Here is a 21238-nt window from a genome sequence, read left to right as displayed (position 1 = left end):
ACTCTCTGCTAGGAATAATGATGATCGAACGATCGTAGGTTAGAGGCTATGGCGCGATGGATGCTAAATGCAATCGCTTTGTACGCTCTGACAAGCGTGATGATAGCAGTACAGGTACGATACTAAAGGGCAATGATGACACACACAGTTATTTCCGGCCATCTTCTAATGTCAAACTGATCAAATTAGATGATCGTCTCGAATAAATTAGTAAAGATTTTTTTCTGTTACTTTTTCTTCTCGTTACGTGTGTACATAACATTGGCTCAAATCTAGAACATTCCTTTAGTATAATTTTTGTCATTTAAATTTTTTAATTTCATTATTTTGTATTCTCTTGATTCACATTGAACTCTACCTTAACTGCAGGTATAGCGCTCTGTATCATTTATTAGAGATTAATCAAATTATAGAATCAACAAATTGTAATGTTCACTGCTTGAGACATCGTCCGCTCGTGAACGTTTGGTCACTGCCCGGAATTCGGACGCTCACTGGTTCGAACATTCATAGGACGCTGCGTTTTTGAGAAGGAATGCGAAGGATAGGGTTAAGTATGCGGGGTTAAGGCAAATTGATCGATGTTCAAACATTTTTTCGAGTGTCGAATACAAAAATAGAAAGAAAAAACCGGGTCGAGTGTCGTCTAGCCACCCTCTCCACCCGTCCGTCGGTTCACCCTAAATGACGACCAAGGGTAAGTGAGTGGGTCTAGCTTTTTCGCGAACCGTGCGTGTTGCTGAGGGCTGAGGGTGGTACTGGCAGGTCCAACCGGACCAACGCACAATTTATATCAAGGCCGATCCGTCGATGACACGTTTCGGAACACCTTCGGGTGTTTCGATAAGAAAAAGGTAACACAATTATATCGGACACTAGTTGTTTTCTTTTTTGCGTGTTGTGTGTTATGTTGTAGTCCCGGCTACAGGCACATCGTGATCAATCCGAATATCTGTAAAGAAAGAAAGGAAAAAATTAGCTATATGGTTTTTACACACCGATTCACGTTTAAAGAAAAAAAAAATGAAAAGCCAAGCTCATATCAAGTTAATGGATTTTCTTGCACGTTTTTTGTTCGAAAAGACTAATTGACATCTAATGTGATCATCAAAGGTTATGGCATATTTGTTTTTATGCTGCCAACATTTCAAAAATCAATTTGACGCAGTTATGCGTCTGTGTGAAGTCAAAAAATATTTCTAAGCTTACAGCTTGTATCAGGGCGTGTTGTCGAAGCGAACGTTGGAATAACAATCCTTCACTTGTTGTTTATTTTACGGCATTTTTCGTAGTGATCTTCGCATGCGAAGGTGAAACACGTGACAATATGAGATCGTATCAAACGTCGATGTTCAAGAGGCTCATCTTTTTTCGCTTCTGCCCTCGAAATAGCTTTCTTGATCAAACTTATTTTTTGTTAAACACCTGTTATTTTTGATTTGTTAGCCTCTATCAAACGCCAATTGTGATGCAGTGTGCGGTAGGGAGTGGTTGCACATAGAAACTAAGACTGAAAGTGACGGCAAAATTGCCAACACTTTGGCGAACGGATGAAGTATTATTATTGCCACTATATCCGCAATCAACCAGTGGCTGGAAGCGGCAAAATCAACCAACCAACCAATCAACAACACGACAAATCATCACGGTGCCGCCTAACAAGGACGTCGCCGTGTGCAATATTTATTCCGCGTACCGGAATGAGGTAACCGAAGTTTTATATGAGTTCAAGTGTCAATCGGAAAACGGCCACTTTGAACGTACCGCGCAGAGCTTACGTACGGTTGAAAGGTTACGCAAACGATATTGAGAAATATTGGAGGCGTTTATAATGGTGGCAGGTGACGAAGCTCAACAATGTTCATTGCAGATCATTTTCGTTTCCACTTGGCTACTTTTTTCGGCAGGGTGGTTTACCGAAAAGAAGTAGTACTGTTTCAAGAACCAATCACAAGTTGGCTATCTTGCGTGTCTTTTGTGATGGTAATGAGAAAGCCTACGCATGGTGTGAAACCACGCGCCATTGAGATTTGAGTAATGTGATGATTTTAAATTATGCGTCAATAACAAAGCAACCGTTGAAAATAAAGGCTTCGAATGAGTTGTGTTTATAATAAGCAGCTGATAGATCGTTGAAAAGTTATTCCTTATTTTGCAAATGAGCTGCTAAAGCAATATATTATTTCATAAAAAAATCTTCATAAATTCTCCCTAAAATTTAAATTCATTTCGTAAAAGAATTTATTGATAACTCAATATTGGTAAATTCGTTGGTACAACGAACTACCTTGTTAGACTTTAACAATCAGAAAGAAGAAACATATAATCAGAAGCAGAAAAATAATGATTCTTTAATAATCTGAAAAATAATTCTCTTTGAGTCTAAACCCTACCGAGATGAGTTTGCCACTGGCACAAACTGCATCCCCTTTCGAACCGATGGGGGAGACACGCGATTGCAATTTATTACAACAGCCTGTCACGCTAATCGTGTGTAGGTGAACAACTCTATAGCAGCCCGGCATGCGGTGACATCTTCAGCCGGAGCCGGTTTGGGGACAATCCAATTAATGTCTCAAGGCGGTATGCAGGCCCGGACCGTGCGCACGGTCGAAAGTTGAAGCACATATTTGGCAGCAGACGATAAGCACTTTGGCTTACCATTTGAAGGTTCGTCGCTTAGCGTCCGGCGCAAATCTTTCGTTTGCGTGCGTTCGTTTTGGCTGCCATTCGAACCGTTGGAGCTGGAATACTCGTCCGTCGTTCGTTGCGGTGACTAATAACAATAAAATGTAAGTCCATGACGTCGTATCATGCAATGTAGAGGTGAGGTTGCGTGATTAAGCGTGCGTCTCTTCGGGTAATGATCGAGCACCTTGAGAGAGAAGCTCATAATCGATCGCAAGTCGAAGGTATCGATAAATTACGTTTTTTAAGCTGATTGATAGGGATTGATATGCGAGGTCTCGTACGACGTCATTAAAGAATGACGCATCGTTACACATTGAATGGATCAGAATTCACAACTATTTGAGAAGTTACAGTTGCAGACGGTTCGTTCCAATATTTGGACTTGTTTAACCGCCAGACTGAGTTGCTCTTTAAGATCTTACATACATTAGTTATCCAATTTGATCTTAACAAGTTTTTCGCATCCCGGAAAATAAAACGTCAAAGACCATTTCGCCAAGGTCTTGTATTTAATTGTTACCCATGTCGGAGGTTGCTCGAACTTGGCAGACACACCAAACAACCACTAAAACCGTCCGGTAATCCGCCGGGAGCCTGTTTAAAACAAACAAACAGACAAACAATGCAGAATAACAAACTGACCTTGGCGAGTGGTTCAGTCGCACGAACCGGTGAACTTTCAAAATAGGGGGATAATCTAAAAAATTCACCATAAATTCAAGACCATAATTTGTAGATCTTACTCTGTAGCCAGACGCTATCGAGTCTCTGTTGGAAACAGCAACTGGAGGAAGCTGATGTAAAGACGAATTATCCGCCAAATAAGAATTAATCCAAAGGCTAGTTTATGGTCTGGCTTTTCGCTTGGATGAACTCCGGTGCATTAACAGCTTCGACTTCTTTTCGCAGCTGGTTGGGGGTACAGAAACACTCAAACATGAAGGAACTGTAGAACAACAATAAAAAGCAAATTTGACTGTAAGCTATTTGGGTGGATTGTGTGCTATAAAGGTTTGTTAAAAGGGGAACGATTGAAACCTTATGATTCAACAGTATATGTTTTGGACATGTCTAGGAGTACAATTCTCCAAAATACACCCTCGGGGTTTTGCAAACATTTGAAGATCAAATCATATCCTTAGGAATCCATTGATCTAGACGTGTCAGTGACTCATGGGCCAACCCCTTGGAACGTGCATGCACAAATGGATCTATTGAATTCCAAATCAAACATTCGATCTCTGTTGAATGTGAGGCCAGATTGGGGTGATATATATTTTCGAACGTCAATCAGGTATTTTATTTTTCTTCTTAATCCGCCCGTAAGGCCAAGATCATTCAATTTCGACCTAACATGTCCGCTGCGAAGCGTGTTCTCAAATCGGATCAGTTACGCGTACTTGGTGGTTGCCGGTTTGGTCCCTTTCATATCATATGCAGCACCATTTTCAAGCGAATCCAATACCACAATCAACTTAATAGTGCACCAGTGCGGTGGTTCGTGATATTCCTGGCTTTATGGTGGCAAAAACATAAATGAGATTGTCTCACTATAAAGCGGCGAATGGATTGGATTGCACCCGGAGTGAAGCTGAATTGAACAGAAAACCGCAGCAAAATGCCGTTTAGTGTTCGAAAACATCCAGTAGGCTAATTTCGTCACATGATGCAAAGCTTCACGGTTGCACCGAATGGTGGAGAGGGTGTTTGGGGTAAAAGGAGATCCGAACATCAGCTAGACATGTCTCTTGCCAGTCCGCATCTCCCCCTGCGGTATTGCGTATCTCGATGAAACCGACGATAAAGCAAAACAGTTCGTTTTGTTGCACTGTTTTATTTCACCCACCGTCAGTTTCCCGCCTTCTTCCCCTACATTGCTCCCAGGATCCTCGATTTGCCTGCGTACTCCGAACGGAGCAAAACCTTCAACCGACTCATTTGGCGAGCAATTACATTTTTCTTGAACTTTACGGCGACAACTCGACGGGTGGTGCTCGTTGCAGCCCGACTTAGGCCATTGTCGTGTCGGCTTGCCTCCTCCTCGTCCTCCTCCTCCTCTTCCTTCTCTTAACAACCGCACGCCACGCACAATTTTCGAACACGCTTTGTGCGAATGCATTCCCGTGTCTTTCTCCAACCGTTGCACCGATCGTAGGGGCGAACCGGTTTCGAGGACACGCGACGATTCGCCTAACGCATCGTACACCGGTTGTGTGATGCCGAGGGTTTGGTGATAAAAATCCGCTCAAATTACCCACAACTTAATCGTTGGTCAATGAAATCTAATTTACATACGTCCGCGTATGCTGTCCATTAGACCAGCTCGCCGGATGTCGCATTTTAGACCGACGGTGCGAAAAGGAGGTCACTCGTGGTCGTTTTAAACGGTCTCGCAAGCAGAAGGATCACAACGAAGGGCCCAAGTGGACAAGAAACATCATTTCACGGATGGGAAATTCTGCTCTTTAACGTATGATGACGACGGAGGCGTCAAATGATCTACAAATCGCGGATCCGGCTCCAACGCCAAACGCGACGACCTTCCGCTGGGCACGCTGCTTTCATGGTTGCCGAACCGGACCCTCAAGACGGACCGGGGCGACGCGCTGCTGGCAATTCACTTTCAAAAAACCACATTCACGTTCCGTTTCGCACACACCTTTCCGCTCGGCGTGCCTTACGCCCGCGGGCCGTACCACTCACGACGAACAACGAACCTGTGGCTCGCGATCGCGATATTCCATGTGTGTGATCACGCGAAGGAGCGCGAGAAACTCTCAGGTACGCCGACCAACTCTTGCGGGTGCGTTTGTGTGCGTTTTCCAACGATCCAATGGAACTTCTCAGGAAACCTGACGATACTCAGCTTCTCAGCTGACTAGTATCGTCGAGTAACGGCAGAGGAATGCACTGTACCATGCGGTTTGACTTGCAGTTTGTTCAAACAAGAGTGTAAACCACGATCAATGCACAGGTTGAAACTAACAGTTTTAGTTGGATGGAAACGCGACAATAATGTTTTCACTTGAAATAGAAAAATCTCTCCAAAGTATATAAGCCTAGGCTCAAACAAATTCTTTTTAAATTCCATACTAAGCAATGTTTTGTACAACAAAAAGAGATTGAAACACTGTGACTGGCACAAATGTAACTTATAGCAGAAAACAAAATGTAAAACATTTTTTCTGTAAAATAATTGGCATTGCACAAATTGAACACTTTGAAAGGACCACTAAATTAAATGATAGATGAAATAGATGACAGTAAAATAAACATAAAAATAAAAACTCACAATTTAACAATAAACAAAATGTACTTTTGTTCAAAAAAATCCGTACGCGGAAACAAAACACATACGTTCAACGAATGTTCGTTGGTTCGTCGCTTGTTTGGCCGTTGAAGTCTTTCGTACCACTGCCGAGGCAAACGGCGCCTTCACGCTGTTCAACCGAACGGAGCCCAATTTTCGTAGGAATTGCGGGTGCTCATTTTCTCCACCAGTGTTCCTCTCCGTAGATGGGAGTGTTTTATCTCTCGTTTGTTGGTATTAGTCAGCGAACGGTGGAAAACAGAAGAAGAAGATGTGAGTTCCAACACGCGGAGCCAATCCAAATGCCACTTTCAGTTTCATTTTCACTACAACATCTTTTTTCTGGTTCGCTTTTCTTGGTTTATGGTACACTGGCATTACACCGTTACGGAAGCTTACGCCTAACGAGCGGTGGAAAATAAACCAAAAGCAAAACCCATCCGCGAGGCTGCAAAGGTATCATCAAGAGCGAGAGTGTGGAGTGCAAACCGTGGACTATCAAAAGCCAACCGTGAACCGCCAAAGGCTGCCGTTGTGCCAAAGCTAAGGTTAGGTTTCTTTTTGTGTGTCTTCACTCACAAGAGTCGTCGAGCCAAAACAGCACCACAACAGAAGCCTTTTGCAATTCATCATTGTTTCGTCATCTCGTAGCGCGGGGAGCGTGGCTCAGGTCAACATCGAGACAGTGGCGCGATTCGCGCCGGATTCCAACGATGCTGTGTCCCTCGGTGGGCCGAGTTTTTCCTCGACACCACGACTTACGACCAGTCGGCAGTCGGTCAGTGATGGCATGGAAATTTCAGGTGAAAAAAGCATCAAGCCCTGGTGGAAATGATCATGATTGCTGGCAAGGTGAAGCCGAGCGCAAGTGGGAAGGAAGATGAACATCTGAAGAACTATGGAGGCCGAGTCAAACCCAGCACGATGGGTGGCACAAGAATGGCCCCCAGGGAATGGGACGGGGTGGCTGCGTTCGTTAATTACTGCACATATACTTACACTGCGTTGCGCTTTATCTCCGGTCGCTTGCCATTATGTAACGCCACGGGTCTCTTCCCCTTCTCCGCCGGCGAACGTCGGAAGATCTCTCCTGAGTTAGGGGGGGAGGGAAATTCTTCAACCGCAACGAAACGCACCGCACCAGCCTCCTCCTGTGGACGGCCTCAATCCACCAGCGCCGATGCCGAGGTGATGAGTTTTGATTAACTTCCATTATCGGTACACGATCATCGCGCGTCTGCTTAATCGAGCTAAAGTGTGCCACCAACAGGCGAAGGAAGGGACGTGCACTGGGGGGATCGACTGTTTTAAGCGTTTTCTTTTTCTGCTGCCCCACCAGACGAACGCGTACGAGTGTGTGCAACTACGTTCACTTGTTCACGCTGGAATGTTTTCACTTTTCAACAGTACTCAGGATTAGGGATCACGTATGTGCCGCAACGGGGGGTGAGTTATCGTGCAATGGTGGAAGTAAACGGTGGATAGAAGTGCGCCTTGCTTGAGGCAATCTTTACGCGACTCCATCCACGATCGGTGAATTTGAACTTCTTAAAAACAATATTTTTGAATCAATCTTGATGTTGGGAATGGTCGAAAATAGGAGAGCAACTGACTAAAAGGCTCTCCTGAAAAGCAAGTTTTGAATGCGGAAACACGCCGATTGCGACGGTGGGCAACTTTCGAAACCACGAACCCGAACAAAAATACTCCAAAAACACGTCGTGCAACGTGCAGTTGCGTTGGGCCGAACTGAAAACTTCAACGAGCAAGTACTTGGGAACCTGATGGATTGGTTTATTGTTTTGTCAGCGATTGCGACCCCGAACTTCAGCTCGCAGTTTGGAAGCAGACGGGCAGCTCTTTTGGAGGCTGTCGCAGGGGCTTTCGTTTGCGTTTTCGTTTGGCGAGTCGCGAAAATCGATGCCCGCGGCCAACCAAATATCGGCGGCTCCAGATCGCTGCGGTAACGGGAAAATAACACACACATCGAGACATAAAAGCCAGCTAACCGAGCGAGAAACGAGCACAAGGCAAATAAATGGCACTCTTCCACCAGCCGACAGACCGTTGTTGTCGATTGGGAGGGGCAGTGAGGAGGGGGAACCAAGAAGAAGACGTCGATGGCGATGGCGACAAGACACGGTGGCGGTGGCCACAATGAAAACCACGCCACGAGTCGGCGGGGATCGCGTCCTCTGCCCGGAGTCACTTTGGCTGTTCGATCGTCTCCGATCGTTTCGGAGGCAACAGAAAGAGAAACATCGACGAAATAAAAAAAAACCAAATACGCCCAAGATCCACCAACACTACAGTAACCACGAACGATTAAAAAAAAAGTCACACACGACAGCTTACAACACGTTTGCGAGGCGATGCGGGCGCACGCGTTTTTTGCCCAGCTTCGCGGATGGCAGCACAGAAGAAGAAGGCAGCGAAAGCACAACCGAACGGGCCGAGGTGTAACCGAAGACTGCCAGCCAAGGTTCGAAGATCTCGCTGGTTTTAGCGACGTTTCTCTCCGCCGCCTTATGCGAGCTTATGAAGGGCTTTCGCGATCTCGCGATCGATGCGTGAGTGCCCGCATCGTGCACTAACACCAGCTTAGTCGGCAGCATAGCGATGCTGTGAAGAAGCAGTCGACCCCTTGGAGTACTATGGTAGGCGAATGAAGTGGTTACGACTTTGTACAACGAAAACAATTTCTAAATACACACACCATGTAGTGCCAGTTATGCCGGTTGGAGATCCAATGGTCAGACATGCTAGTGTAAGTGGTTTTACTGAACATCCGCACCATAGTAGCCTGAAAACGCTTAAATTTTAAACTGGCGAAAACGCTTCACACGCCCTCCGTCAGTTTCAACTATTTAAACGAGAATTCACTCGAACATTTCAGTTGGATTCTATTATATATTTATGGTAAGAATTAAACTACAAAACAAACTCATTTTGGAGGCTGCAATAAAACTAAGAAGCGATTAGTTTGAATCTCGAATTCTTAAGTTCACTCACATCAACTCACTCAAAATTAACGAATTTACAAAACAAAACTTTAAATTAACTTTCAACTCGACGAATCATCATTTCACATGACTTCAGCGAATAAAAGTCTCCGCGAAACTCGTACCAATTCAGGCCCATCTCCTCCGCTACCTTGGCAGTTTTAGAATACTCTCCATTCAAGTGACTGGAAGTAAAGGAAAAATATAAGTTAATTTTATGCTGCAAATGAATTTATTTTGAATGGATGTTTTTCTGCTACACATACCTAGCGATGCAATATTTACTCCCATTAAACCACCATGCACCTTGATGGCGAGAGGCAGAATCATTCGTTTCACCAGAGCTATCCTTGTCGTGTGTGGAGAAGGGCATCCGCAAGTGATCCCGCAGCGAGTCCCCAGCCGTACCGCAATACTCTCCGAGCATCTCTAGCGCGTACGCATCCGCCTCACTTCCGATGCGAAAGTCATCGTAACATGCGTGCACTAAAGTTCCAGTGAAATCCTCCAGCACAACGAGTAACTCGTGTCTTTCAACACGGACCATCCGGTGGAGGAACTCCAGACCCATCCAAAATTCTCCCCTAATGTCACCGAACCCTCGTTTATATTCAGCCCAGGTGCGGAAGAAGTTCACCGAACCATCTAATCGGCGTTGGATGGGGGTCCATTCGCCTCCACGACAGAGAGCCGGCTGTTTGCTAATGTAATCAAGATGATGCGGTAAGATTGATGCATCTACGACCACTTGGGTACTGCAGGAAACTATCACGTTTCTTTCCAACTCTTCCATCCTGCTAATAAGTTGTAATACACTGTTTTCAAAGCGATCCTCTACACGAGCTTCCAAATCCGCCAAGCGCGCCAATAACAGCTCGAATTGAATTCCTCTCAAATCGCTTCTTTGACTCCTTCCAAGTAAGAGTCCACTCAAGACGCCTAACGCGAAAACTTTTGCAGGGTCCATTAGTTGGACAGATTTTCAACATTTTAGTTCGCTTGGACACACTCACTGCTTATCGTCGCATTTAAAGTCGAACTGAACGCGTTTGCCAGTACGTACAAATGCCACACGCTTCTCGCGACAGTAAACATCTAACGGGCCAATTCAAAATAAAGCTTATCGCAATGTTTTGAGAATTCTTGGTTGTGTAGTGATAATTTTTTGTAAATATGTTATGGCCTCCTTGGTTGACTAATTCGTCATCGTTCCCCATATGTTGGTGATGCAACCGACAGCCATGATAACAGTAGGAGCGGTCCATGCAGTAGGGAAGAAGATAAGTATAAAAAGTGGGGCAGAAAAAGGTTGCGCGAGCCACTAGGAGGCCTCCTTTTAGAAAGAGATGTTTGCAGGATTAGATGCAGTAATAAAGCGTAATACATAAGCACTGCTGTTGATAGAATTAGAATTGTAGTCTTTCGTATTATGTAAATCACTTCATTTTCATGCTTATTCAAATAGTATGAATCAACTTTGTTATTATTACTGATTACATAAAATTAGCCAAAAATCGCATGATACAAAGCTGCTCCTCAAATGACAACATTAGAACAAACTCACAACATCTTTCGGTTTGCTCATCAATGACTGACAAAATGTTTTTGTTCTGTATTAGATAAATTAGTTTATTCAAAATGGGTTCGATACTTTGCCATGCTTTGCGTTACAGCTTGCAGCTACACATTTTGTTCGGTATAGAGAGTATTTTATGGTTCCCTTGGGAGATTTCTTTTCTATTAAACTGAACTTACAGTCTACCTTCCTTACGCTACGCCCGTTCGCAATATTCAGTGATGATCCAATTTAAAACTAAAACTCCTGAATGTGATGGCAACCGTATTGAAACTTTAATGGGTACATTGCATTGATAGGGTCAACCAAAGACTAACTGATTGGGAAGAGATTACCTATCGTGTTACACTAGATAGTCAGATGTTTGAAACGGTACACTTTCATAGTTCTACAACGTTACCTACGAAAGAATGAATTTCTAAGTGAATCGATCGAAAGAAAGAGGACTCGAAATTACAATTAATCTAATACACCAAATTCTGTGTTTTCTTCAACTAATCACTACATAAATGCGGCCCCATTATCAAAAGTAAACAATTATTAACTTATCTATCTATGGTAGTGCTTGCGCTTACCAGAATCAGATTCGTTAGTAAGTTTTATTGTTATCATTGTTTTGTTGTACTCCTTTTTTCCACTTTTCATTTTACTGTTAATACACGCGTTTCCGTTTGTCATCTCATGGCTTACTTTCTGCGTATTACAGTACGAACAATTATGGATCAGAAGCAAACATGTGTTGTGTGCAGGCGCGTACGATAAGGAATTCTAAACAGTTGGAGAAACTTTAGAAACAAAAGTCCTGCAGTAAGGAACGCTTACATGTTATAGATCAAAATTGTATAGTTCTACGGCAAGATTATTCCTCTGGTCAAGAATCCGGATAAAAACATGAATGAGGTGCTATACATGAAAGTATGATTCAAACGGTACGAACGTCATCGAATCAAAACTGAATTAAATCTATTATTTCGCTTTTTGGTACATTCACAAACGTTCAATCCATGGCATTTGCTTCAACTTCATTCATTTGGCGTCACTAAAAACCGTTCTACGATTTTTTTAAACTTGAGGTGTTATTTTTACAATTTTACGTCACTCAAAGTTTACATCTAAATATAGGATTGGAAAGGCTTTTTTTCTAGACAAAACAGACTCAAAGCAAATCAAAATGCAGTGAAATTCATGCCCTGGTATTGGGCGCGTGGACCTTTGACAGACGAACAGCAATTACAGGAAATAGGGAATTATCAGTCGACAGAGGAAAGCATACACAGCAGGAACCTTTCGAACTTATACTTCTTAAACTAAAAAGGATCGTTATGGTTAATCCTAGATGACATTCTTTTCGAGTGAACTGGCCACATACATACAAACTCACAGCCGTTTGCGCACGCTCATTCACTCAGCAACGGGCATACGGTAGGGCCACATGTTCACTCTACTTTAGTTGTGTGATTCGTTTTGGTACCTTGCCCTACTACTTGCTACTATCAATTATGTTTTTGGTTCATTAGCTTTGGTATCGGCAAACGTCACTTCCAACCGCCTTTCGTCGACGTCCTGCCCGCGCCCTCTGGCTCCTGAATGGTGGTGCTGCACGGATGCAGGTGGTTTTTTGGTGGTAGTCGTCTTACCCGCATCGTCGACCCGCACGATGTCGCCCAAGCTGAGCTTCTTTGGAAGTGGCTGCGAATGCGCAACGATACCGTACGGTCGCAGATGGTAGATCAGATAGTCCAACACGTACATCTGATTCGGCGACACATAGTGAAACGAGATGGCATTATCTGAACAGCAATCAAGGCCCTTCAAATAAACAAAGAATAGTTATCGTGCATCGTGCAATAAAACCGTACCAATGCTAACTCAGTGCATTTTAATCATACCTCATCCGGTTTGTAATACGCGTACTGTAGATACCAAAAATCCTTATCGACATGGTTCGGTATGAGGTGGTGCTCGGGAACGAACGGGAAAAATCTACCCCGCCCGACGGCATCCCGTGAATCACCCGCCAGCACCTTCACCGCTTCCATACACTTGCCCATCTCAACATCTTCCGCTCCGTCCGCGTCCTGCCGGCAGTGCGTACTGGGAATGGCGTCCTCAACGAAGCGCTTTACGGCCTCCTTACTTAGCACGTACCCGGCGCCACCGGACATGTAGCCCTGCTTAACGTAGGGCTTAAATCGGCACCCGAAATAGATCGGATGGCTCGGAGAGTACGAGTACAGCATGTAGCGAAGGTTCTCTACGATCACGTAACTGTTGAAAGTAAACGACAGTTGTATTAGAAAATCCTCAAATGCTCAATAGCCTTGCCTCTATTACTTACGTATCATCGTCGGCCTTTAGAAACCAATCCGCATCGTCCAGATGATGCTGATAGATGTACTTAAAGGCTTCCTTCGTCTTGCCCCACAAATTATTTCGACCTTCCCGCACCGGAAGGGCTACCGAATCGAGAAGCGGATCTGTAGGAATAAAACATTTTCGTGTAGTGTAACATTTCCTACGCATTCATCGAATGTTTTACCACACGGTACCTTCTTCGGAGCTCATGAACAGCACCTTATTGCACCGATTGGCCCACGTCCGCTTCACGTGTAACGCTTTCTTCTTGTGATTGCTCGGGTTCGTCATCACCCAGCAGAGAATACGCACGTCCCGGTAAAGCTGATGCGCAAGTGACGCGTTCTCATGTGCGTGCGCCTCCTCGTGGGCTCCATGCTGGCCAACATCCTGCTCCGGGCCGGCCGCTTCCCGCAAATCGTTCCCCGTGTGTGGGTCACTCACAACTGTCGGTGAATCACGCTGGCGATAGTACTCCGGCAATCGCACCGTTGTCGAGGAGATGAACGTGGCAAACATGAACCCCAGTACCGTCCCAAACAGCAACGTGATAAACGTTCGCGGGTGGCTTCCGTTTCGTGGTCCTGTGAAGAAAACATAATCAAGATTAAATTAATTTGTTTTTCGACACAATCTTCATAGCGATCATAACCTAACGGGTGGTAATTAGAATCCATATCTTGCTAGAAGCTGCTGCTGTAACGACCTAGTTCCGACGCTTAAAGAACCAAACTGACATCTGGTAGATGGGAAAACACTCGCCGTGATGATGCAACAAACATTTGCAGCTAGCAAAAGTGAAACTTCCCCCTGGTTAACCGTGAAAAACACGTACATTCTACACTTTTCTCTACCCAGCTACGTTAAAAAGAAAGAAAAAGAACAACTGTTTGACAAACATTAAACAGCGTCTCACAAGTAGCGTTGACGATGCAGAAAGTTTATTGGGTGCGCGTATGTCTCTTTTTTTACTATCAGGCTAACTTTAAAGACACCAATTTGGGCTTGTCCTCATTCGAAGGGCCGACAGTTCTGGACACCTAGTTTAGATCCGATTGTGACTCAGTCTGGCTGTAAAATAGTTCTACAATAAAACTCTACTCTTGCAAACATTTACCAAGAACGTCGCGAGCTTCCTGTTGAACTAGCAATTGAAAGTGATATTGAAAGCATTTTTGATAAAAATTACAACGTGAGTTTTAGTATCGCGGATTCATATGAAACGAACTGGGTTGAAATGACTAAGCTATTATTTTTTGTTTTTTTTTTAAATACCAAATAAATAGCTGGTAGAAAACTAATAGTAATTTGTAGTCAATCATTGCTAGAACCACGTTTGAAGTTAGATCTGTACTGTCACTTACGATTGCCATTACTAGAGAAAAGTACTGTCGTAAAAATAATCGTAAAACAATATGAATTAAAGAATGAACAGAAATGTAAAAAGAAAAACAAATGGTTGTAGTAATGTGCAAGTTAACAATGTGAGAAATTAAAGTTGCACAAAAAGCTTATCTTGGGTAATACGTGAGAACTGTAGTTTCAAGGTTTTTTTTAAGAGGCTTAGCTCAGGTTTCGTCAATTGTTTCATTTTTTTTTTCAATCCTCTACTGATAAACATAACGTGATCTTTACATGTTTCGTGATAAAACACAAAATCAAATGGTATACAAATCGGTTTAAGTGTCTGTGGCACATGAATACTTCATGTATACAATCAAACGAGTAAACCATTTAACGAAACATGATAATAATTGATGAAATAATGCTTTAATTTAAAAAAAAAAACAAAATGAAATAAACATTATACAACAAATTAAATAAAAAACGATTCAAACAAAAAGCTATTAAATGCCACAAAACATTTTATCTCCCCCGTACTTACCCAGATCGGTGATCTTCATTGTGATGATTATGACTTCCTTTTTCCGTTAGAATCTATCTGATTCTGCACACTATCTGCGTACACCCCGCTGAACAACCGAGTGGACAAACGGTCACTTTGGGTTAATTTTCGCAAACCACTACCATATCACTTGCGCACCAACTGCTCCCTGATGGACCACTTGAACCACTAATTATGATTGCTGTTCTATCGAATATTCATCGTGTTTTTTTTTTACTGCACACATTTGACGCCCTTGAAAACAAGAGTCGTTAGGCTTCTATATGAGTAATTATTGTGTTTCGAGAGCGAATTTATAGTGACTTCAGTTCACTATAAACGTACACTAATAGTGTTTTAATAGGATAATCCAGGCAGGGCGGCCACTTCGTTCCTAGAATTTACAGCAAGCCTGTGTATCACTTTCTACCACATGATTAAACTATCACCTTCAGGCAGCGGTCGGGCTTTGCATTTTTCCTCACAGCTAAGTTAACCAGCAGAGAGCTCAGCTGCGTTCATCGATGATGACCTTCGTGGCCGGCATCCATGAATTCTAATGAAATCCTTAATCATCCACCACACTCGAGATTCTCGTGATTATACGCGAGATTCAATGTTTCGTATTGTTGCTCTTATTGCCATAAGATTCTTTTCACTTGAGATTCCGCCGTCTCAGTTGGCCTAAAATTTGAAAGAGAAAACTCTGGTAAATATTGATAAACTAACGAATGATACCGTAATTTATGGTCCCGAAAATTATATGCCGAGGAAATGTTCATACCACACAGTGGCTTACGCGTCAGTGCATCCAGCGCCATTGATCGTTGACATAAAAGCAACATCATCTTAAACAATTTATGTAAAAGAATAGAACTGGAACGGAACAGATGGAGGATCGTTTGAATGAAAGTTTTAAATTATTCTTCCTCCTGCCACCCGCCCGGCGTTAGAGGTTTGCTTTTGTTTGTCACACAGGCGAACGGCACCAATAAAGCATCAAACATGCTAATTTATGCTGGACACAATTGTTAACAAATAATTGCTGCTTGCAACAGACTGCAGTGTCGCCGGAAGCCGGGACGGAAACGGGACTTTTGGGGTGCGTGTTATTTAAATTTGACTGGCCTTAACGAATCGGTGAGAGATTTTTGCTTTAAACCGACACCAAACGTTGGCCATAAGCTGGCAAATAAATTCAATTGGGCCTCATACATATACTATTTTCGTGTGTATGAATCTTTAGGAAATCCTATCTGGTTATTTGTGAACCATAAATACGGCTTATCAACGACGTCTTTGACCGCTGCTCATCGCCTAACATTGAAGGAGGACCACAAATCTCACACATCTTTCGACTGAACTAGATGCAACCGGAAGTATAGTCGTGCTTGGGTTTTATGTTTCAAACCTCGTCAATTTGGATCAATAAAACCTAATTGGGTATCCAGGGAGTTGCACGGATTGCACACAAGGAAAAACATGATGCGGCTTGCGAACAGGGCAGGATCTTTGGGTTATGCTAGACGGTCACAATGAAAAGATTTCATTTATCAGACCTACATAGGACAACTTACACTCCGTCTTGCGATAGCAACCGTCCAAACAGGGGCTTTTGCTACTGGTAGCATCGTTCCGGACAGGAAACGGAGTGATAAGCCATCTGGCGATATGGTAACCACTCGTTGGGTTGATGCACAAAACGTATCACTTTTGGGGGCTGTTGCTTCAATATTCACATCCTGACACGGTCGGCATGAGACCACCGAATGACCGCTGCAGAAACGGCGTTACGCGAAATGTTTTCTTCGCACCCGGTTGATTGCAATTCGGTCGATCAGAGTAAAAACGCAAAAAATATACACCACAAACAACAAGCAACCATCGTCGCCGAGTGCAAAGTACCGACTGCTGTCAAACTTTAAACTAGTGTTGGCAGAATCGGGATTCGGAAGATGCGAAGATACGATCCCTAGACGGATTCTAAAGATTCGAATCCCGTCTGACAAATTCTAATGATTTGATTCGATTAGGATTCTAGTCAGATTTGATTTGTTTGGAACTTAATTTGATTCGATTCTGACTTGATCCTAAACTGTTTGAATCGAGTCACAATGATTTGAGTCGAATTAGTCACATTCAAACAACGGTTGAACCAAGCAGGTTACTTCAAGTTGACCATTATAAAAAAAAGTTCTCATTGTACAACCGTATTCATTTCGATTGTTTGCATATTTTGAAAGAAAATTTAGTCAATAAGTGTAACATTGATTAATTTTCCTACTAACATCTTTTTCAATACAACCTTCAACATTTACGAAGCCACCTGCAAAGCTTGTCTCTTTGGTTTGTTTGACAGCAAAACACCGACAGCTGTCAAGCCGCGAAAGTTACGATACCAAATGCAAGTTTTTAAATTATCTTTTTGTGTGTTTTGCTACTAAAAAGTGTTTAGAAACAGTGTCGATATTTTCACACACTGCTGCTGCACCAAATTTGATGTTGGTAGTGATATCTCAAAGCTTAAAACTTGCCGAATTTCGTTTCCATTCTCTTTGCGCGGCATTTTGTGCTGAAATCAATCAGCTGTCACATCGTCGCGTCCGCATTAAGCATTAACCAAGCCGTTCGTCGTCTGGTTTGCTTCGCGTTTTTCGGAGCTTTTAAACTACATTTTTGTGATACTCGTGTGTTGTTTTGCAGCAGAAACATATTTCCGTTCGTGTGCTGTGCGTATGTGTTCACATTTCGATCAAAATCTTTCGTATAGCGTGATACATTTTCTGCTCACGACGGCGTGTAATTTTTGAGTAGATTTTGTTGTTAGTGTTCAGGCGCGCCTACAAGGAGTTGATCATGTCGCTACGCGAATATCGCAAGCCATTACAGAATGGAAATGGGGAAGGAAACGGAGGAGGTAGGTATATTCCGGGGAAGCGGCCAGAGGCCAGATTACAAAATGCTGTACGGTGGCATCGAAGAGCATGTGTGTAGTAATGCTTCGTGGATGTAAACAAAATATTGAATGGTGTGCGTTTAATGGGGCCATCGAATGTTGCCTGTTTGATGTGAAATTACAAACCAGAACTCAGAGGCTTATGAATTTAAATGTAAGAATTGGAATGACTTAATTTTCACATTTTTTGTTTCAGATTCTAAGCTTTCCCTTGCACCTGGAAGAAGGCGAATCCAAATGATGGGAGACAGCGATAGCGAAGGGGATGCCACAGGAAGTCCTTCCAAACCGAGCGCCGCTATTGTTCCGGCCGTTGAGGTGAAAGAAAAACCCAAAGAGGTTACACCTCAACCACTGACAATAAAAGAGAAGGAAGCACGTTTGCAAACGATCAGACGATCGTGTCTGGACGTGGACGCAATGCTGGTACAATCGACCCTCGCTGGCAACGACTGGGATGTGGAAAAAACCATCGAGCAATTGAAAGCTGCCCCCAAACGGAAAATCCTTGTCAGTCCGTCTCCATCGAAGGTCGCAACCAAAACGTTCCCAACCAATGGCCACACCAACAATCAACCGGCGAAAAAGAGACGTGTCCAGGAGAGTAACAATGGCAGCGACAATGAGAGTGATATCGATTCGGACCGTCCGGCGGAGCAGGTATTCGACAGTGACGAGGACAGCGATGGCCACGGTGGATATAGCTACGGTAAGCTCACGAAGGAACGCAAAGGAGTGCTCGAGTTCCTCAACGCCGCACCGCTGACGGAGCTGATCAGCGTTAAAACGCTAACGCAGAAGAAAATCGACTTCCTGCTCGAACTCCGCCCATTCAAAGACTGGTCTGATCTAGTGAATAAGTTACGCTCGCACAAATCACTACAAACTGATCTGCTGAACAACACTCAAGAGTATTTAACGCGCCGCAACAACGTGGCGGCGATCATGGGAAAATGTGGCAAGATCGTGAAAAAGCTAGAGGATGCGATCGAATCGGGTACCAACTTGGTCGAGCAGCCGGAAAGTATCGCCGATGGGCTGAAGCTGGCCGAGTACCAGCTGGTCGGGCTCAACTGGATGACCATCATGCATCGCCACAACATGAACGGTATTCTGGCGGACGAGATGGGCCTCGGGAAGACGATCCAGATAATCGCTTTTATAGCCTGGCTGAAGGAGAACGGTGAACAAACGCGCCCGAACCTAGTGGTGGTACCGTCGTCCACGATGGACAACTGGGAGCAAGAGTTGGTCAAATGGTGCCCGAATTTGGTCATTCTGAAGTATTACGGCAACCAAGCAGATCGTCGCATGATTCGTGTCGATTGGGCGAAAAACGGTATCGACGATATAGACGTCGTGCTGACCACGTACCATATGATGGGTGCTTCCGGAGAGGAGAAAAAGATGTGGCGTGTCACGCAGTTCGATTACGTCGTGTTCGATGAAGCGCACATGCTGAAGAACGTACACTCGCAGCGCTACCAGAACCTGATACGGATCAATGCGAAGCACCGGATCTTGCTGACTGGCACCCCATTGCAGAACAATCTGCTTGAGCTAATGTCACTGCTTTGCTTTGTGATGCCCAAACTGTTCGGTAGCAAGGTGGAAGATATTAAAGCGCTCTTCCAAGGAAAAGTGGTGAGTACAATTCGTGTGCGCATTCGCGAGTGGTAAATCATAAAAATAAGATTAACAATATTTTCCTACTTAAAGAAAACCGCCAAAGGTGAGACAGACGAAGAAGTGTCTTCCTTTGAAAAGGATCAGATCGAACGCGCCAAGAAGATCATGAAACCGTTTATACTTCGACGGCTTAAACGGGATGTCTTAAGTTTCCTTCCACCGAAAAAAGAAATCGTCGTAAGTGAAACTGCTGCCCTCCGGTGGCACAAACCGTGTTTCTTTCGATTTCCTATTAATTTGTCTACAAACTTTCAGCTTAAAACGCCCATGATTGATTCGCAAAGAGAAAAGTACAACGAAACGGTGAACGAGTACCAGCAAGCAACCGGTGTGATCAAGGAGAACACGGAAGTGTCCGGAATGGCGATCATGATGGACTTGAGGAAGCTTGCAAACCACCCACTTCTACTGAGGTAAGTGACGGATGATCTTTCGCAAAGCTGTTTCGACTAAACGGGTCTGATTCTCCACGCAGATACTATTACTCCGATGCCGATGTTCGTGACATCGCTCGGAAGCTTGCCACGGACGTGGACTACAAAGGCAACAACGTTGATGATATTTTCCTGGACATTGCGTACTTGTCAGACTTTAAACTATTCCAGCTAAAGGAAAAATATACTGTACGTTACTGCCAGTCAACATGAAGACGGAATCAAATGATTGCAACTTTTTTATATTTTATCCTTGCAGAATCTCTACGACCTGTGTCTACCGGAGAAGTTGATTACCGCCTCCGGTAAGTTCCGACAACTGGATGAGCTGCTACCTAAGCTGAAGGAAGGCGGCCACCGGGTGCTGATCTTCAGCCAGTTCACCATGATGCTGGATATCATGGAACGGTACATGAAGATTCGAAAGTACGGCTTTCTTCGACTGGATGGTGCGACGGCCGTCACCGATCGCCAGGAGCTAATCGATCAGTACACGCAAGACCCAGATCTGTTCATCTTTTTGCTTTCCACGAAAGCGGGTGGTCTGGGGATCAACCTTACCGCCGCCGATACCGTAATCATACATGACATTGACTTCAACCCGTACAACGACAAGCAGGCAGAAGACCGGGCGCATCGTATGGGCCAGAAGAAACCCGTTACGATCTACAAGCTGGTATCGGAGGGTACGATCGAGGAAGGAATGCTAACGATCGCCCAGCAGAAGCTTCAACTGGAGAAAGATGTCACGGACCAGGACGGTAGGTGTTGCATAATTGTCGTAATCTGTTTCCATATTTGAAAACAACCGTCCTCCTTTCTTTCCAGCTAATAATCCGGTAAACGATCATAAGTGCATGGTTGGTCTGCTAACAATGGCACTGAACATGGACGAAAGTAAAGCCGACTCCTTACTGAAGAATGAGTCTCCCAGGAAGAAGTCGCTGGAGGAGGACTTTTAACGACGCCCGGGATGTAGTTATAATTACACATCACTATTTTGCTGGTGTTACCTGAGATTGTAAAAACTGATTAATTGATTGTGGAGTAGCGAAAACGTCGCGAGGCATCATTGTCTGCCGCCTTCCTACCATCTCTATGTTTTTTTTAAGGTTTTTGTGTTTCTTTATAATTTTAAAACGAATCGCCGGTGGCTTCTTTTGATTTGCACCATACCTACTGCTAAGGGATCAGCCGAAAACTTAAAATTTAATTTCCAAACATATATAATTTTAATTATTTATACACACTGCACCGTGGAGCCTGTAGGCTCAAGCGTAGGATCAAGTAACGCAAACAAACCCAGATAAAAATAAACGTAAAATTTGGTTAATAAAAAA

At 43.8% G+C, this 21238-nt stretch overlaps 2 protein-coding genes across 2 annotated transcripts; one reads left to right on the top strand and one right to left on the bottom strand.

Moving 5' to 3' along the window:
• Positions 1–11520: 11520 nt before the first annotated feature.
• On the bottom strand, positions 11521–16702 carry LOC131266835 (glycoprotein-N-acetylgalactosamine 3-beta-galactosyltransferase 1-like). The gene is made up of 6 exons (XM_058269493.1): positions 16397–16702; positions 14820–15503; positions 13129–13518; positions 12918–13056; positions 12469–12847; positions 11521–12388 (listed from the first exon to the last, which is right to left on the bottom strand). The coding sequence occupies exons 2-6, from the start codon at positions 14836–14838 to the stop codon at positions 12077–12079; spliced, it is 1239 nt and encodes a 412-aa protein (XP_058125476.1). The 5' UTR covers positions 14839–15503; positions 16397–16702; the 3' UTR covers positions 11521–12076.
• A 535-nt stretch (positions 16703–17237) lies between these two features.
• LOC131262417 (SWI/SNF-related matrix-associated actin-dependent regulator of chromatin subfamily A containing DEAD/H box 1 homolog) lies at positions 17238–21238 on the top strand. The gene is made up of 7 exons (XM_058264411.1): positions 17238–17736; positions 17972–19419; positions 19495–19641; positions 19720–19877; positions 19940–20087; positions 20158–20659; positions 20727–21238. Exons 1-7 carry the CDS (start codon positions 17676–17678, stop codon positions 20858–20860), a joined length of 2598 nt encoding a protein of 865 aa, XP_058120394.1. The 5' UTR covers positions 17238–17675; the 3' UTR covers positions 20861–21238.

The sequence above is a fragment of the Anopheles coustani genome, chromosome 2 (assembly GCF_943734705.1).
Source record: "Anopheles coustani chromosome 2, idAnoCousDA_361_x.2, whole genome shotgun sequence".
Taxonomy (NCBI): Eukaryota; Metazoa; Arthropoda; class Insecta; order Diptera; family Culicidae; genus Anopheles; species Anopheles coustani.
Note: the sequence above shows the minus strand (reverse complement) of the source record. Positions and strands in the feature narration are given on the sequence as shown.